Source organism: Bubalus bubalis, chromosome 2 (assembly GCF_019923935.1).
Source record: "Bubalus bubalis isolate 160015118507 breed Murrah chromosome 2, NDDB_SH_1, whole genome shotgun sequence".
In the NCBI taxonomy this organism is placed as follows: domain Eukaryota; kingdom Metazoa; phylum Chordata; class Mammalia; order Artiodactyla; family Bovidae; genus Bubalus; species Bubalus bubalis.
Window position 1 is genome coordinate 148,125,268 of NC_059158.1, and position 16,950 is coordinate 148,142,217.

Below are 16,950 nucleotides of genomic sequence, written 5' to 3' on the forward strand. Positions count from 1 at the left end.
ACTGCTTGCCTTCCAGTTTGCACCCATCCTGTCACCCATGTACCACAGTCAGTGGTATTTGTAATTTTCCTGCCCTCTGGACAACATTGGACTCTCTTTATGGAATTACAAATAGAGCTTCTACTGGCCAGGTACTGTGCTGGGTGCTCTGTTTCAGAAAAGAGAAGCAGATGTGATTTCTCATGGAACTCAGCTGATCAGCCATTTCTGATTAATACACCCTTGATTTCCACTACTCCCTTTGGCAGGTTTACTTAAATGACATTTAAATTTCCTTATTTTTGAAGTTCCCCTCTCCCTCTCCCTCCCTCCCTCCCTCCTTCCTTTCCTTATTATACATGTCTTCTCAAGGCAATCACTTCACCCTCAACTTCAACTACTTTGTACTCCAATGACAATTTTAATATTGTTCTAATTTAACAGTTTTATTTTACATAGGACATGTCATTTACTAAAACCTTAGATTCCAAGTTGCTCCATGAAAAATATTATAGTCTTAACTGTCAGCAATAGGGGATTTCCCCAATTACATTTAAAAATTGATTTAATATGTATTATTTTCAAAAACATAAGATGGGATATCACAAAATGGACTTAGCCTACAGAAGTTTACATCAAACTTTCAACCTGAGCACTCTACTTCCCTGCTCCCATTAACAGAGCACCAAATGATCTTCCTCCTCAAACCTCTTCCTCTTTCTGCACTATCTAGGAAAAACTCACTGTGCTCTCCCTAGTTCCCTAAGTCAAAACCCTAGCAGCCAGTTTTGCCTCTCTTTTCCCCCTCTTGCTCCATATCTAGTCACCAAATGACCTCAAATCTTTTCCCACCACACCAGTTTCTGCCACTGCCTTTAGTTTGAACTCTCATTACCCTCTTAGATGAATATAAAGTCGGTCTTGTTTCTTCCATCAATCCTCTTTATTGTCCAGAGTGACCTCACTAGAAGCCACCTGATTGTGACTCCTTAACATCACAACATTCAAAGGCTTTCATGTTTCTGGGGGGAAAAAATCAAGCTCTTTACCCCAGAACCTACTTTGGGGTTAGATAGATCTAGGTTTGAATTTCAGGTTCAAGTACTTGGCAGCAGTGTGACTGACCTCAGACAACTGGACTTTCTAAGCCTTTATTTTCTCATGTGCCTGACTGAGCTCATCGAGGGCAGGGCTATTGCAGGAACACAGTGCCTAGAAAGTAGGAGGGACTAACCAATGTTGAAAGAAGGGAAAGTATTTTTAAATCCACTTCAAAAAATTGTTCTCCCTTAGAGAAAATCCTATGCCACTTCCAATCAAATTTGACTTCTACATTTATTTTCGGATAATCACAATAAGGTGCCTTTGGGGATCCACACAATCGGAGACCAAATCCTGGCCATCCCCCTGAGCAATCATGTGACCTTGGGAACATATCCTTACCAACATCTTCATTAAATCAAAACCGTGGTACTTCACTTTGTGACTTTCAGTTTTGTATGAGAAAATCGTGCTTTGTGCTTTATGTTACTGGTGAAAGTAGGGAAACCTGGAGACTCGTGCCGTGGAAGAGAGAAACAGCGAGAAAATCGAGTTGCTGAATCCCAGCGTTTCAGAGTTGGGAGGGAGGAGTTCGGTCCCTAATTTACCGATGAGGAAGTGGAGGGGTGACGTGTCCTCAAGTCTCATTCAAGACACGGACACAGCTCTTTATTGAGGACCCGGGGGGTTGCTATGGTTAAACTGAAGGCAGAAACTTACACTCTTTCGAAGTCAGCTCGAGAGGAGTATTTAGTTACAAAAAACTCAACGATTCGGGTGTAACTAAGTTTGTTGAGCAATGCATCAAATGAGTCAGCTGTCAGACCCGATGAAACCGAGTTGCTAACGGAACTGACTCTTTACTAACACGCCTTCTATAGAGCCCACTGACTCAGAACAGCTTCGATTCACAAACTCCCTCAACGCTTCCCGAAGGACCGGAAAGCTCCGAGTGCCGCACGATGAATGGAAACAGGAGTCCAGGGCGCGCCACTCGAGGGGCGGAGCAGCCGCGGGGCGGGGGCGGGGCATTGTGAGTCACGTGCCTGCCCTCGGAGGCGGGCTCTGGGAGGAAACTCTGTGTGTGATTGGTCCGTCGTAACCAGGTGACCGAAGGACGCGTTCCGGTTGGCAAGGGCCGGCCAGGCCAGCGCCTTTCAGTCGGGAGGCGGCGGCGGAAGGAGGAGGAGCTCTGACCGCGCTCTCTCCCGGCAGTGGCTGCGCGTCTCAGCGCTTGTCGGGTCCCCACCCCTTTTAAATAAGCCGGGCTGGTCGCCGCCTTCACAGACTAGTTGACTCCGGGGAGGCGGCGGCGGCGAGACAGCGGGGGTGCGGCCGGGGCCGGAGCCCTGCCCCGGGCCCGGCGGCGGGGCGGACAGGCGAGAGGCAGGCGAGGCAGCGTCTACATGCGCGGAGCAGCCCCGGCATAGCCCGGGGCTGCCCGTGCCCGCCGCGCCATTGTTGGGGGAGGGGGCGACTTCTGAGCTCGGCGGAGTCGGGGGCCGAGCGTAGGCGAAGGCAGCGAGGAGCGGAGGCGCCCCATGGGGAACACGCTGACCTGTTGCGTGTCCCCCAATGCCAGCCCCAAGTTGGGCCGGCGCGCGGGGCCGGCGGAGCCAGACTACGAGTCTGAGGTCTACGAGGCGGCGGCCGGAGACGCGGTGGCAGTAGCACCGGCGCCGGCTACCGTGGAACCCACCGAGTTGGATTTCGGAGCGGGTGAAGGCCACCACCTGCAGCACATCAGCGACCGGGAGATGCCCGAAGGTAAGAAAGCGGCCGGCGCGCCTCGCCCCTCGCGGGGCCGGCGCCGTCTGCTCTCGGGCTTACCTCTGGCCTCCGCCGACCCCCGGGTCCCCCGGGAGGGAGCCGCCGCCTAGGGCTTCTTCCTGCCTGGAGTTGGCTCTCTCGGGGCTGGGCACCGGGGACGGAGGCTGGCCCTGCCTGGCGTCCCCACCCCTTATTCTTTCCCCGTCGCGTCCGGCCAGTCTCTCTCCCTCTTCTCTACCCCAACGCCCAATTCTCCTATTCCCATTTCGCAACCCGACCCGAGACCCTCAAGTCTGAGGCCCCTCCTGTTCGTGATCTCGTGGGACTTTGTGAAGACTTTCTGATGTATTCTCTGTCTTCTCAATGAAAACTTAAATACTCCCAACTTCGGCGATATCCATCCCATCTCCCTATCCTTACCTATCCAGATGGTACCTAAGTGAAGGAACGAGGTAAGGATCTAGATACACTTCCACTCGTTAGGATAGTTGATACTCGGGACAGTTAAGACAGATTTTAGGATTTGTTATTTAAAATCAAAACTGAGATCGACAGAGTTAGTGTGGCGTTAAGTAGAATTCTGTCTAGAGTTGTCCTGATTGAAGCGATCTTATTCTAACTATAATCTGAACACGATAGGAAAGAAAAAGGTGAGAGTGGGGCTTAAAATAACTGAACGGAGTGAAACGTTACTGCAACGGCTGCAGGGAATAGTTGTGTTTTTTTTTTGTTTGTTTGTTTGTTTTTTTACCCAAAGACGACCCCACGGAGCTCTGATTAAGAGTCTCACTTTGACACAAAAGTGTCTTCAGCTTTAACCAACTTCACTTGCATGTTGCCTCTTCTAAGGGAGGGATGGGGGTGGTTCCTGAGACTGTTGGTCAAAAGTTTCAAAGGAGAAAAAAGAAATTCAGACTTTTATTTGTAATACAAAGATTTGGCAGTTAAGATGGCAGATCCTGCAGAAAAGTTGTCTCCATGGCTACCTCTCCTTCCAACCCCCTCCTGCCAGTGGAATCCTATTCAACTTTCAGAATGTTCAGGTAAAATTCTGAAGACGAAATGGCTGGGGGTGGGGGTAGGTTGTCATGGAGAAGAGAAGAGAGAGGAGAGGAAATGTTTGATTTTTTTCCTCTAGAATTTTGAAACTGGACAGCTCTAGGTTTTTGTTTTTTTTTTCCAAAAAAAATAAAAAGATTCTGGATAACACTGGCTCATTAATAAAGACTGTGTTCTTTAAAGTAAAAAACATTGTGTCGTGAAGATGTTAAAGCCCCATTGGCCCAATTGTTTCGTCTAAATGCCAGAGAGTATTTCTTTATTTCATAGAGAAAATGTCTTACAGCTCTTCTATTTAAATTTTATTTGGGTTTACTTAATTTCTTTCAGAGTTAGAATAGGTAAGCCTGTGAACTCACCCATATGATGGACATGGCTTTGTAAGTGGAAAGTACTACCTTTTCAGATACTGTCAGATACTAGTCAGATACTGTGAAAGAATAAATTATGTAAATTAATTGTAGCTTTAAAAACAAAACTTGTGCATAGTTGTGAAAACTGCTCAGTTTGTTGCTATAAGGTAAGCCTCTAAGTGATTTTAAAAAACAGTATGTAGGCTAGTGTAGTTGGACTTTTGTATAATTCTTTTAAGATTTACAACGTATTTTCGGGTGTATTTCACTTGACCCTTCCATCTATAAATAAGACCTGTGAATATTCTCTGTGTGTTGCCAATGAAGAAGCCAAGACTTAGAGATCTGAAATAACTGTGTAACATAGCTGCTGAACAGAAGAGACAGACTTGAGAGTGGTAGATACACCAAATTCAGTTGTTGGGTGCTTAAAAAAAACTATTTGGAATGCACTTTTTATTTTATAATTTATCTGTAAGATAGGCCTATCTCAACTTCAGTTTTGATTATTTCCATTTGAGTTTATTGTTCACAACTCAGAAGCAACATTTACCTCTCCATTCTATGTCTGTACATTTATTACAATGGATAGGAATAAAAGAAGTCGTGAAATAGCCTAAATTTACCAGTCAGGTAAACATGTTGGTATATTTGAAAGAGTTTGTTCTGCTGACCTCGAATTGAAGCCGAGAATGCCCTGGACAGAGGGACATTAGGAGAAACTGGTAAGCAGGCAGGTAAGGTACAAAGCATTTAGTGAGGAGGAGTGCTAAGTTGGGAACTAGAAAAAGAGAGTTCACGAGTACAGAATTTACCTTTTTATGTTTGACATGATTGTTAAAATTTTACTTAAATTTGTCTCTCTTTTTTTTGGCATTCAATAAAGTGATAAGAGAAACCTCAGTTTCAGCATTTGCCTATTATTAAGTTTCCATAGAAACAAGGTCAGAACACCGAATGTAAAGTGCAAGCACATTGGAAGTTTGCTCTTAATGTTTTTATTTCAGACAATTTTATATCAGTTTCCCTGGAAACTGAGAAATACATTGATATAAAACATTTTGGCTTTTTTGCAGTGAAGAATTATTTGGTTACTTAGACAAAATCAAACATAAATGATGCCTTGTTCTTCAGAAACCTTTGAGAAGAACATGATTTCTTCAAGCTGTTTCAGTTAACTCCTAAAGAACCTAGTATAAATATCAGACTCAAAAGAATTTTGTTGCTACCTTGCCTTTAACAATGTTATCTAATGCAACTGATGTTAGTGTCAATAATAGAAAATAAGATGCTATGGTCCTATTATCTGATTTTATTATTATGCATCTGCTTTTCAAACAGCCTTTATATTGTGCCCTTAGGAACTTTGCTCATTTTCTGGTGCAAGGTGCTCTCTCAAATGATTCCTTCCTTCCATCCTCCAAGGAGTGGGTAGGGAGGGAATTGACGATGTAATGGGGAAAAAACCTCTGAGCAACAGGTCTTTCCTCTTTTCAGTTGCTATTATAAACACTTTTTTTTACTTTTTTGATAACAATAAACATTTGAGGTAAAAGATTTACAAAATACTGAAAAGTAGTTCACTCATACTCAGAATATCAAGAATTTTTATTAATATTTTGGTGTTGATTCTTCCTGAACCTTTTGTATACATATAAACAGAACGTTGTGTTTATTGTATGAAATTGTTCTTTGTGTGCCACTTTGTAACTTTCTCTTGTAAAGTGAAGAAGGGAAGCTCCTGGAATCATGCTGACACCTGAAGCACGCTCCAGGATGTATTTCCATGCAGCTGCATGTAGCTGTACAGTCTGCTTTTTATCGCCTGTTTAATGGTTGGAGCATCATTCATTTACCCACCCTTTATGGTTGTCTTTTATAATCCCATTATATTGCTTTATTCTGGGCACAGACATAAAAAGTGATGTGATGTACTTCCCTGTAGAATTCTGGTAGTACACTTTGTCTTATGACTTAATTAAATTCATAGGGTGAGTCATTTTGTAGTTAAGGTATTTTAACATTAAATGTTCTTTCCCCAAATTAAAGTTACCATTGATTTTTCACTGAAGAGTAGATTGCCTCTCTTAGGTTTTTGTGGTTCTTGGTAACCTGTCGGTGTCTTTGATTCTGAGTAACTAAACTACCACTCTAAGAGATCTGAAATTAATGCTGGTCTTAGGTGACAAACACATCAAAGGACAGCATTAGAAGGAATCTTAGATGATGAAGGAAAATTAGGAGAAGCATAAATGATCTGGGGTACACTGAAATGGATGATTATTGGGCACCATTTAGGGGCAGGACAAACAGAGGTTATACAGACAAAACCCAAACCCTAACTCTGGTCTTTACTTCCTAGAGGTACCGGGGGGCTGATGACACAGGAATAATGTTAAGTAGCGAGACACTGAGAAGAAAGAAAATGATGATCACAGACTGGGGAGGAGTGTTACTGGGGGTGGTTTCCTTAAGTGACCACTGAGCATCCTAGGAGTGAGGGGGAGCCATGTGAGGTCCTCAGAAGGGAATATGCTTGGGGTAGGCAGAGGACAGAAAGAGGGTGGCTGCAGCTGAGTGAAAGAATGCCGGGAGGAATATCGGGGGATTAAGGCCTTGTGTGTCTAGTAGGCCCTGACAGGAAAAAATACGGATTTTAGTCTAATTGTAATGGGAAACCATTGAAAGATTATATACAAGGGAATGATAATTCTTAAAGAAGGGGAGGAGGGCGGGAGAGCAGACCAGCTACTCTAATGTGGGCAGGGGTAGAATGAAGCAGGGAGCCCAGCTAGGAGGCTGGTGTAGTTGCTCAGCTGAGAGCCAACAGTGGTATGAACAAAAAAGCAGTATTAATAAGGGCCTAAAATAGCCCGACTTGAAGAAACTGAGTGAATCTAAAAGTAGGCTAACAATATGAATGGGACAAGTCACAGAAAAAGAAATGCAGATGGCTTTTAAACATATCCTCACACATAAGAGAAATGAAAATACAACTACTGTAGCTTCTGTTGGGAGAAAATTCAGAAACTTGGCACTGCATTCTTTGGTGACACTGAAGAAAGCTACATTCATATATTGCTGGTAGAAATGGGAAATCGGTCAACCCCTTGAAGGGGAAGTTGGCACAATCTCACTTAATCCAGAGATCCTACTAAAGGAATTTATTCTGAAGGTATAGGCCGCATATGTTGCATTATCTTCAGTAGCAAAATACTGGAAATAATTCAGATGTCCAGTAAGGGACTGGTAAACTAGCACATCCAGACACTGAAGAATTAGGGACTGTGAAAGAGCTCTCTCCACTGTTAATGACTTCATCTCCAGGGGATGTTAACCTGAAAAAAAATGGGGAGAGAATATACACTAATCCCCATGACAGAAGCAGGAGAAATGATATGTATTTGCTTATTAAAGAAGAAAAAGGAAGAACACTAGGAGAAATGCTTGCCCTTGTGTACTCTTATCTTCTTTCCTTTAGTGGGTAGCCTGACTCAATGACATGAGTTTGCACAAACTCAGAATTGTGTAGGACTGCGAAGCCTGGCGTGGTGCAATCATGAAGTTGCAAAGAGTCAGACACAACTTAGTGACTGAACAGCAACCAAGCATTGTTTATTTAAGATATTATTTGGCTGAGGGTGATGAGTGGAGATAAATTTTCCTGTGAAATGCTAAATGTTCACTTTTGGCTTTTAGTTAATTTGTGAAAGCGTTGATGTGTCATTTATTATGCTTTATATAGTATATCCCCTTCATGGATCGCAGCCTTGTCATGGCGAAGGGGCTTATGTAACTCAGTGAAGCTATGGTGTATACATTGCTCTTAAATTTCATTTGATTCTCATCATGTTCTGAGTTAGGCGGTGTAGGGATTGTTCTCTGAGGTACAGAGTTGTCCAAGGTTTTATTCATTTTTAAAACCTTGATAGATGGGGACTGTAAATTCCAAATACATGATATATAGGAACAGAATTTATTGATGTCATTTTGTGCTCTGCTTTGAAATACTACCTTTTTTCTCACCCCTTTTTAAAAAATTGTTTATTTTTAGGGTATTAAAGTAATAAAACTTTAAGAGTTAAAACAGTAACATTGCATAATGTGAAATGAAATCACTGTAGCTTGCAACCCAGAAAAGTTCTTAAAAGTCCAAGAAGCCTAAGTACTTTTTAGAAATACATAAAGCCAGGTATATTTACCTGTATATCATCTCTTAGTCATGATTATTACAACACTGATTGAGGATTAAGGTAAGGCAGAACTGAGAACCAAGTTAGAGGCAAGTTCAGAAGCAGTTTGGAAGCCAGGATGGTCAGAAGCTAGGGAAGCAGGAGCAGTAGAGGGGCTTGCAGGAGCATGCTGTGTGCCCTCTGGTGAGACAGTTCAGCATAGGCAGGCAAGAACCACTTGGCTAGGGTGCAAAGTGTGGACCCAGATGAAACACCAGATGATCATAAGACATGAAATGTATTATTAGCCATAAAACTAATATATTATACTACTGTGGCTGGATGGCATCACTGACCTGATGGACGTGAGTCTGAGAGTTGGTGATGGACAGGGAGGCCTGGCGTGCTGCGATTCATGGGGTCGCAAAGAGTCGGACACGACTGAGTGACTGAACTGAACTGAACTGAGGGGTGATAGGGCAGTTCAGTAAACGGAGTAAACCTTTAAGTAAACTGGAGCCCAGAAGTTGGCCCAGAAAATGCTGACAATCCTGTTAAATTGCAATATATTAAGTGAAGATAGCATATTAAAAAGCATGAGATAAAAAGCAACCTAGATAACATATTAAAAAGCAGAGACATTACTTTGCCAACAAAGGTCCGTCTTGTCAAGGCTATGGTTTTTCCAGTGGTCATGTATGGATGTGAGAGTTGGACTGTGAAGAAAGCTGAGCGCCGAAGAATTGATGCTTTTGAACTGTGGTGTTGGAGAAGACTCTTGAGAGTCCCTTGGACTGCAAGGAGATCCAACCAGTCCATTCTAAAGGAGATCAGTCCTGGTTGTTCTTTGGAAGGACTGATGCTAAAGCTGAAACTCCAATACTTTGGCCACTTCATGCGAAAAGTTGACTTATTGGAAAAGACTGATGCTGGGAGGGATTGGGGGCAGGAGGAGAAGGGGACGACAAAGGATGAGATGGCTGGATGGCATCACTGACTCAATGGACATGAGTTAGGGTAAACTCTGGGAGTTGGTGATGGACAGGGAGGCTTGGCGTGCTGCAGTCCATGGGGTCGCAAGAAGTCGGACATGACTGAGCAACTGAACTGAAGTGAAGAAAAACTAAAGAGCCTCTTGATGAAAGTTAAAGAGGAGGGTGAAAAAGTTGGCTTAAAGCTCAACATTCAGAAAACTAAAATCATGGCATCCGGTCCCATCACTTTGTGGCAAATAGATGGGGAAACAGTGGCTAACTTTATTTTTCTGGGCTCCAATATCACTGCGGATGGTGATTGCAGCCATGAAATTAAAAGACGGTTGCTCCTTGGAAGGAAAGTTATGACCAACCTAGACAGTGTATTGAAAAGCAGAGACATTACTTTGCCAACAAAGGTCCGTCTTGTCAAGGCTATGGTTTTTCCAGTGGTCATGTATGGGTGTTAGAGTTGGACTATAAAGAAAGCTGAGCACCGAAGAATTGATGGTTTTGAACTGTGGTGTTGGAGAAGATTCTTGAGAGTCCCTTGGACTGCAAGGAGATCCAGCCAGTCCATCCTAAAGGAGATCAGTCCTGGGTGTTCATTGGAGGGACTGATGTTGAAGCTGAAACTCCAATACTTTGGCCACCTGATGCAGAGAGCTGACTCATTTGAAAAGACCCCGATGCTGGGAAAGATTGAGGGAAGGAGCAGAAGGGAACGACAGAGAATGAGATGGTTGGATGGCGTCTCTGACACAATGGACATGGGTTTGGGTGAACTCCAGGAGTTGGTGATGGACAGGGAGGCCTGGCGTGCTGCGGTTCATGGAGTCGCAAAGAGTCGGACTCGACTGAGCGACTGAACTGAACTGAAGTCAGTATGTTGGCATTAGTCTCCTTCCGTCAGATGATTTCTTGGTCACTAGTTTCTCTGATATTTTGACAGGGAAAAATCATTTATTGACAGTTTGACAGCATAATTTTAACACTTTTAGGCTTTGGTAATGCATTTTGAACGTTCTAAGTTGCCTTTATTTTCACATTTTTAACATCTGCAATTGAGATGAATCTCTCGATTGATAGAATGTTAGGTTGGAGGAAAAGCAGCGTTCAGTGATCTGGTATACAGGTTTCTTCCTGGGAGTGTTTATATTAAGACCTGAGCTTAATTTTTTTAGTCATCCTTTTTCTTCGTAAGTCTATCATGCTGTCAAATGAGTTGCAATTTAAATTGATAATATTAAAGTGATGGGTCTTAAAATATAACTTTCATGATAACCCCTAATCAAGAGCTCAAGAATATTTCTCCTGGGTTAAAACATTATTAAAGATTGCTAAAGAAGTAATTTTAGAAAGAATTCGCATATAAAATGCACAGTAATTTCTCAGAATACCTCTAACATTATTGTGTGTGCTTGTTGCGGGAGAGGGGATGAGGGGAAGGGTGGGTAGTAATGCTTTGCTTCCTAGTTGCCAGTCTTACTTTGTGACAGTGAAGAGTATGGTACATTTTTTTCATCGTCTCCTTAGACTCTTGGCAAAACAGTTAATGGAGCGTGCAGAAATATTGTGTGTATGTATGAGTTTATTGTCTAATGGCTTACCTGTCAAGTCTAAAATAGTGATGTAGTTTTCACTGGCAAAAAGTGCAAGTTGTATAGAAAATTGTTCTATAGGCTGTAAACAGAAGATTAGTATTTTCTGAAAACCTCATGCAAATTGACAGCAGTAGGGCCTTAGTATGTTTAGTACCTATAAATGATAGGCAGCTCACCACAGTGGAAATGACACTGATAATTATGGGAAAGTGGTCAAAACTATGTAATCAAAAGAAATACAGATTAGATCTACAGTGTTATTCCTTATTTCTGTTAGTAGGACTTTTTCCTCCACAACTATGCAGAGCAGGGGTAGGAACTAAAACTGTCATGATTGGTAGCATTATACACTAATGTGGCCCCACCTTCTTCAGGAAGCAGTTTAGCACTGTACCCTGAGCCATGAAAATGATCTAACCTTTTGGCTTAGACATCCCACTTTTGAAGATCTTTGCTAAGGAGGTAAAACCATTGTTTATTTAAAAAGCTGTATCACAATAGATGAAAAGTTTCCTCATCAAAGAATAGAACATTTTAAGTACCTAAACCCCAGCAATAGGGAATTGGCTAAGTACAGTATAGGAATAACTTGATGGGCTGTTGTGTATTCATTAAACAGTAAATATGCAACAGTCAGATGTAGAAGGGTTGTTAGTAACAAGAAGACATAAATTATACACTAATTAGAGTTTTTTCTAATGTGTAAGGAAAACAACTAAAAGTAAGGGTTGTGAATCTGTGGGTTAATTTTTAAATAGTGTCATTTTGACTCATGCAAATATTTATATTTGTTCATGACATTTGTTAAAGGAATGAGCAAGTGACTTTTACCTTTCCCCACCTTCAGTGTGATCATCAGTTCTCCTGGTTAACCAGGTCTCTTTCTGTTGCAAGTTTGAGAAAATGTCTCAGAATAGCTTAAATTAAAAATACATATATATTGACTTTTATATAACTGGAGTTGATAGAGTAAATTAAGCAGTACTTGACCCAGGAGTTCAGTGATCTCACAGCCTGTCTCAGTTCTGCTCTCCTCTGTTGATCTCTCCTGAAAAGCTTTTCCCCTCTTGATGGCAAGAGGAGTGTCCAGCAGCTCCAGGTTAGCTAAGGAGCCTAGGGTACCGCTCTGCCTTTTTCTGCTTCTTGGAAGGTCCCAGGAAAGCTGTGATCTATTAGCCAGTTCTGGGTCATGTGCCCACCCTTGAAACCTCTAGAGTAGGGTAGGGGGAGTGCCAGCTCTTTTCTGGTTACTTGGGCAAGTTTACCTTTTTCCTGCATGTCATTTCTTTTATCCCAGCCTTCTTGCTTTCTGTATATAGATCTGTAGTAGCACATCATAGCATACCAGTAGCACACCCTGGTTTGGCAGGGTGTGTGTGTGTGTGCGCGCGCAGGGTGTGTGTGCGTGTGCAGGGTGTGTGTGTGTACACGGTGTGTGTGTGTGTGTTAAAGTTTGCTTCTCTTTGATCCTGACACTTACTTTTCCTGGACTTCCATTGACTCTTGTTAAATTTTACCATGCCATAAACCCTGATGAAAAATATGGCTACTTTGCAAGCATTTCTGCTTATTTTTTAGATTCCAGTGTAGCCTGTTTACTTTCTGGTACAGATAAGTAGTCATGAATCCTTTCAGAAGCCTTAGGTCAAAAGTCTCTACCTGTCAACTTTGTGTACAACTGAAATAATTTATTTTCCTGGTGTCGCATTTTTCAAATATGTAGGGGGTAAAAAACTTTAATTTTATGGGTCTTTTACATAAAACTGTTGAATAGACTATTTTCTCCAAAAATTGCTTAATAAACTCCAAATGCAGTGAAGGAATTTTCATGAAGAACAAAGCAGTTGGTTTACATATGTAAATTTATAGTGCTGGCAGTAACATTAAAATTCCCATTAAACCAGGAAGTCCCAAAGCACTGTTCATGCAAAATTCTTTCTTTGAGGAAGAAAAGGGTTCTAGGTAGATAACATTTGTGAAATGTTGGATTAGATGGAATTCACTACTGGACTGGTTAGTTTTTAATATATCAATGTATATAGCTTTTTGATTCTCAGGGATAACATGTAAATCACTTTGACCACCAAACACCCCTTTAAAAATAGGCCAATTATTATGTGGTTTGGGAAATATTGCCTTAACTATTACTCTTTAAAAATCTTGGTGCAGTTTCTTAAAAGATTGTTTAATTGGTTTGAGGTGGACTTCACTGAGTAAGTGCCCATAGGGCTTTTATGTTTGTTTTAAACAACAACCTTACTGTCCAATGTGGCAGCTTGTGCTTGCTTGATATTTCTGCCTAAATAGAAGACTCTCCCACCTTGGTGCAAAATGAACTGCCAGCAGACCCACCTTTTTTATGTAGGTATGGGCAAAATTTTTTTCAAGCAGCCCTTTGATGTGCTCCAGGAAGTACTCTTATTGAAGCCTTCTATTAATCATGCACCATGAAAGGAAAAAGTGAGAGTTTAGCTTTGGAAATAGAGAGCAAAGTTAAAAATCACTATCTTGGAAGTGTTCCTATGGATCAGAACATTGAACTCTTATGTATTCCTCTTAAATCTGCCATGATGAATAGCCCCTAGATAAACGGCAGCCAACTGTTGAGTGGAGTTAGAATTAGCCATTGGATTGTCTGAAGAACATTTGCCAAAAGCAGCTCATTTGGTTATAGCATATTTGATAGATGGAGCTGGTATCTGACAGTAATTGACTACAGCATAACTTGCTTCTTGAGACTTCCTGAAATGTGCTAGTAATATCAGCTTAAAGAGAGGTGACTGAATTTTTAATCAATAAATAGGAGGGGAGGCATAGATTAGGTGCAAGTTTTAAAAAAAAAAAAAAAAGCCTAAGACATAGCCCTGGTTTTATTCCACATGTTTGGAGAATTTCTACAGTTTTTCTGTTTCCCAATAGAATTTTTATATTGTTGCCTTTACTACAGTTTCCTTCTTGTCATTACTAAAAGCTCTTCTTAAGGCTATTAAACGTGATTAAAATCAATGTGTAGCTGTTTTAAAAGTCATGTCTTTTTCTACTCAACTAATTGTCACACCTTTCTCTCTTCTTCCTGTGCAGACTTAGCTTTGGAATCAAACCCTTCTGACCACCCAAGGGCAAGCACAATTTTCCTGAGCAAATCTCAAACGGACGGTAAGACAGTGTTTTTCCCCCTGAGAAAAAGATTGAAAACTTTTTGTTTTGTGTATTTTAGGAAGATACAGAAAAACACTTAGATTAGTTTAAATATTTTATTTTTTCATATGTGATAATATTTTAATATGTGATATTTTATTTTAATATGTGATGATACATTTTTCCTTTAGGTGTCACTATTTTAATGAGGAGAAACACTTAGACCATCTGTTTATACACTCTGCTACTTCTTTATCAACACAGTCAGCTTGCCACATGATTTAGTTGTGGTCTGTTTTTCCATGCTACTTCGTCCTTTTCCTCTTGTTCCAAGAGCACATGAGTTAAAGATGAATGATAGGGTTTAGGTCACAGTTAGGTTTTCATTTGATTAAAAAAAATCAGTTGTTATGTATGGGAATCGAGTCTTGTGATTTTGGCACCATTTTGCACAGTGCTCAACCAGATGAACCTCTCTCACATCCAGATTCGTGTGAATTTTTAAGTTCTTTTAAAAGTTCTTATAAGAACTTTTAGCTCTTCAAAGTTCTCTCATCCTAATGTAGTGCTGGGCCAGGGTAATCAGAGCAGCATGCCTGCCATATGGGGTTTTCCAGAGGTTATCCTCAGTAAGGGAAACCGTGTGTAAATTTCTGGTGTCCTGCTTGTTTTAAGATGAGAATCAGAACTGAAAGTTTTTGCACTCCTACTTGTTGTCTTGCCTGCTTGTCTTCCTTAATACGTGTTAAATCCTAGTTTATTTGCTAAAAAGCCACACATGATCAAGTTTTTCGGTTGTTTATGAGAGCAGGAATACAAGTGAACGTTCTATAATATTTGAAGTAATGCAGCACAATAAAAAATAGAGGGTTCTTTTTCTTTTATTTTCATTAGATTACCGGTTTTTATCAAATGGTCTGTCTCAGGAACAGCCAGCAGGAAGAGGGCCAGGCGTGGGGGCGGGGCGCAGAGAGCTCAGGCCCTCTCCGAGTGCACCACGTGTTCTCCAGCCTGGGGGCGCCTGCATTTTCTTAAAGTGTGTGTACTTTGGCTTGAGGCAGTTATTTCTAGTTAGGATTACTGTATTTCTCAGTCTTTTCCAGACTCATGAGCTGCTCACACTGTAGAGAGACAGTGGAGAGAGTAAAAGAAACACAATCCCATGCCCCTGTCTCTCCTCAGTCTAAAGGAATTCGTGCTTGTGATGCCATGGGAATGAGTGTGGCCTAAGACTCTCTTTGAGCTTATGTTCTTCTGGCCTTTGTTGGAGCACAACAGTTCTATGTTCTGTCAATGTATGTTAGTGAGGTCAACACACATGTTAAAATTTATAGATTGCTTTCCAGTGTGTAAAGACCCTGTATTTTTTAACTTGGGTGTTTGAGTAGGTGACCAATAAGTGGTTCAGGATGCTTCCAGAGACATGGGTGCTTGACCAGAAACTGGTTCTTAGAGTTGTCATCTGTTAATCCAGGTGACTAACGTACATGTAGAACTAGAAAATACTACATACTATGCAGCTGGTAAATTTTTTTTTTTTGGTAAATTTTTTTATTAGCTAAATATTTCACCTGGCCTAATTTGCTTTGTCCTTTTCTTTTGTAAATGGAAAGTCTTTGATTTGTACCTAATACAGAGTATCTGTTAGGTCAAGTAGTAAAACTAAGTTTTTAGATATTATTTATAGGATTCATTTTGCTGGGTGATTTAAATTATATGTTTTGTTGGAAATTATTTTTTAAAATAGAATGAAATTTTAACTCATTGTGTATATTGGTAATCCATCAGATAACTAGTGACTTATTTTTCTATGGTATTTGTATCGGAATTCATCAGTTAATTTTTTTTATTCTTAGTGCGAGAAAAGAGGAAGAGCAACCATTTAAACCATGTAAGTAAATAGTTGAAAAGTTAAGAAATCAATAGTTCAATTAAAAGCATGTCTGCCATGATTTCCTAAAAAGTATGATGGATCCAATACTGTTAGCATTGACCTCTTATTTATAAATTTTCTGAATCTCTAGTTCCTAATTATCAAGTATATTTAGAAAGGTTTTTGATTTGGTAGTTCCCTTGTTTTTTTAAGGGTCCTGACATTTAAGTTAAATTTCAATAATATGGTTATAGTATAAAGATCGAGCTTAAATTCTTTTGCCTTAAATTTTTGATCTTAGTTTTTAACCAAAATAATAAAAGTGTAATAGGTAATTTAACTTTTAGCACTGTCCATTGACTTGTTGGCACAGCAGGTGAAATCTTAACTTCCTGTCCACCGTGATTTTATTTCCGTCCTCTGCCCCCTTTGCGTGCGTCAGTTTTTATTAAGCCAGAACCGCTGTGTCCATCGCTGTGACTACGCAGTGCTGCTCATTGCTGAGCCGCATAGGCCTCTGTGCCGCCTCCCCGTGCGCCTTTCGGTCTTCTTTTTCAGTATTAATGAAATCTAAGCGCTTCTGCACTTCTCAGGATAATCCAGTTCTGCTTTTTCTAGCAAGCATGATCTCACACAGCCAAACACAGTTGAGTAGCTCCCTGGCCAATCTCCCTATTTTCACATTCTTCATTTTTTTCTGTGGAATCAATTTCCTGACTATATTCACTTGCCTGTTTTTTAACAGCTATTTTTCCCCCAAATGTTGTAACATTTGTCACATGCCCATCAGAAATATTTTCCATCCACAAAACCACATCTGTTCCATTTTTTCTTGGAGACACTTCTTGCCAACCTTCTGTCTTCCTACCCTCTACATACTAGTGTTTCCTAGACGGGCTCTGTGCCTATTTCCTGGGATATCTGTGTGAAGTCACCTGGGATCTCACATCACTGCTCTCTCGTGTTGGATCCCCTATGTCCTAGATT

The 16,950-nt window shown here is 41.0% G+C and overlaps 1 protein-coding gene across 2 annotated transcripts in view; it reads left to right on the plus strand.

Annotated features, from left to right (window-relative positions):
• Positions 1-2,227: 2,227 nt before the first annotated feature.
• The window catches only part of CCNYL1 (cyclin Y like 1), a 35,595-nt gene continuing 20,872 nt past the window's right edge, over positions 2,228-16,950 (plus strand). The window contains exons 1-3 of one of the 2 annotated variants that reach the window (XM_006051327.4): positions 2,228-2,787; positions 14,034-14,108; positions 15,947-15,981. In XM_006051327.4, coding sequence (XP_006051389.1) covers positions 2,562-2,787; positions 14,034-14,108; positions 15,947-15,981 — 336 coding nt within the window. In that variant the 5' untranslated portion in view covers positions 2,228-2,561. The remainder of the gene's footprint in view (positions 2,788-14,033; positions 14,109-15,946; positions 15,982-16,950) is intronic. The other variant, XM_006051326.4, reaches the window with a different exon arrangement.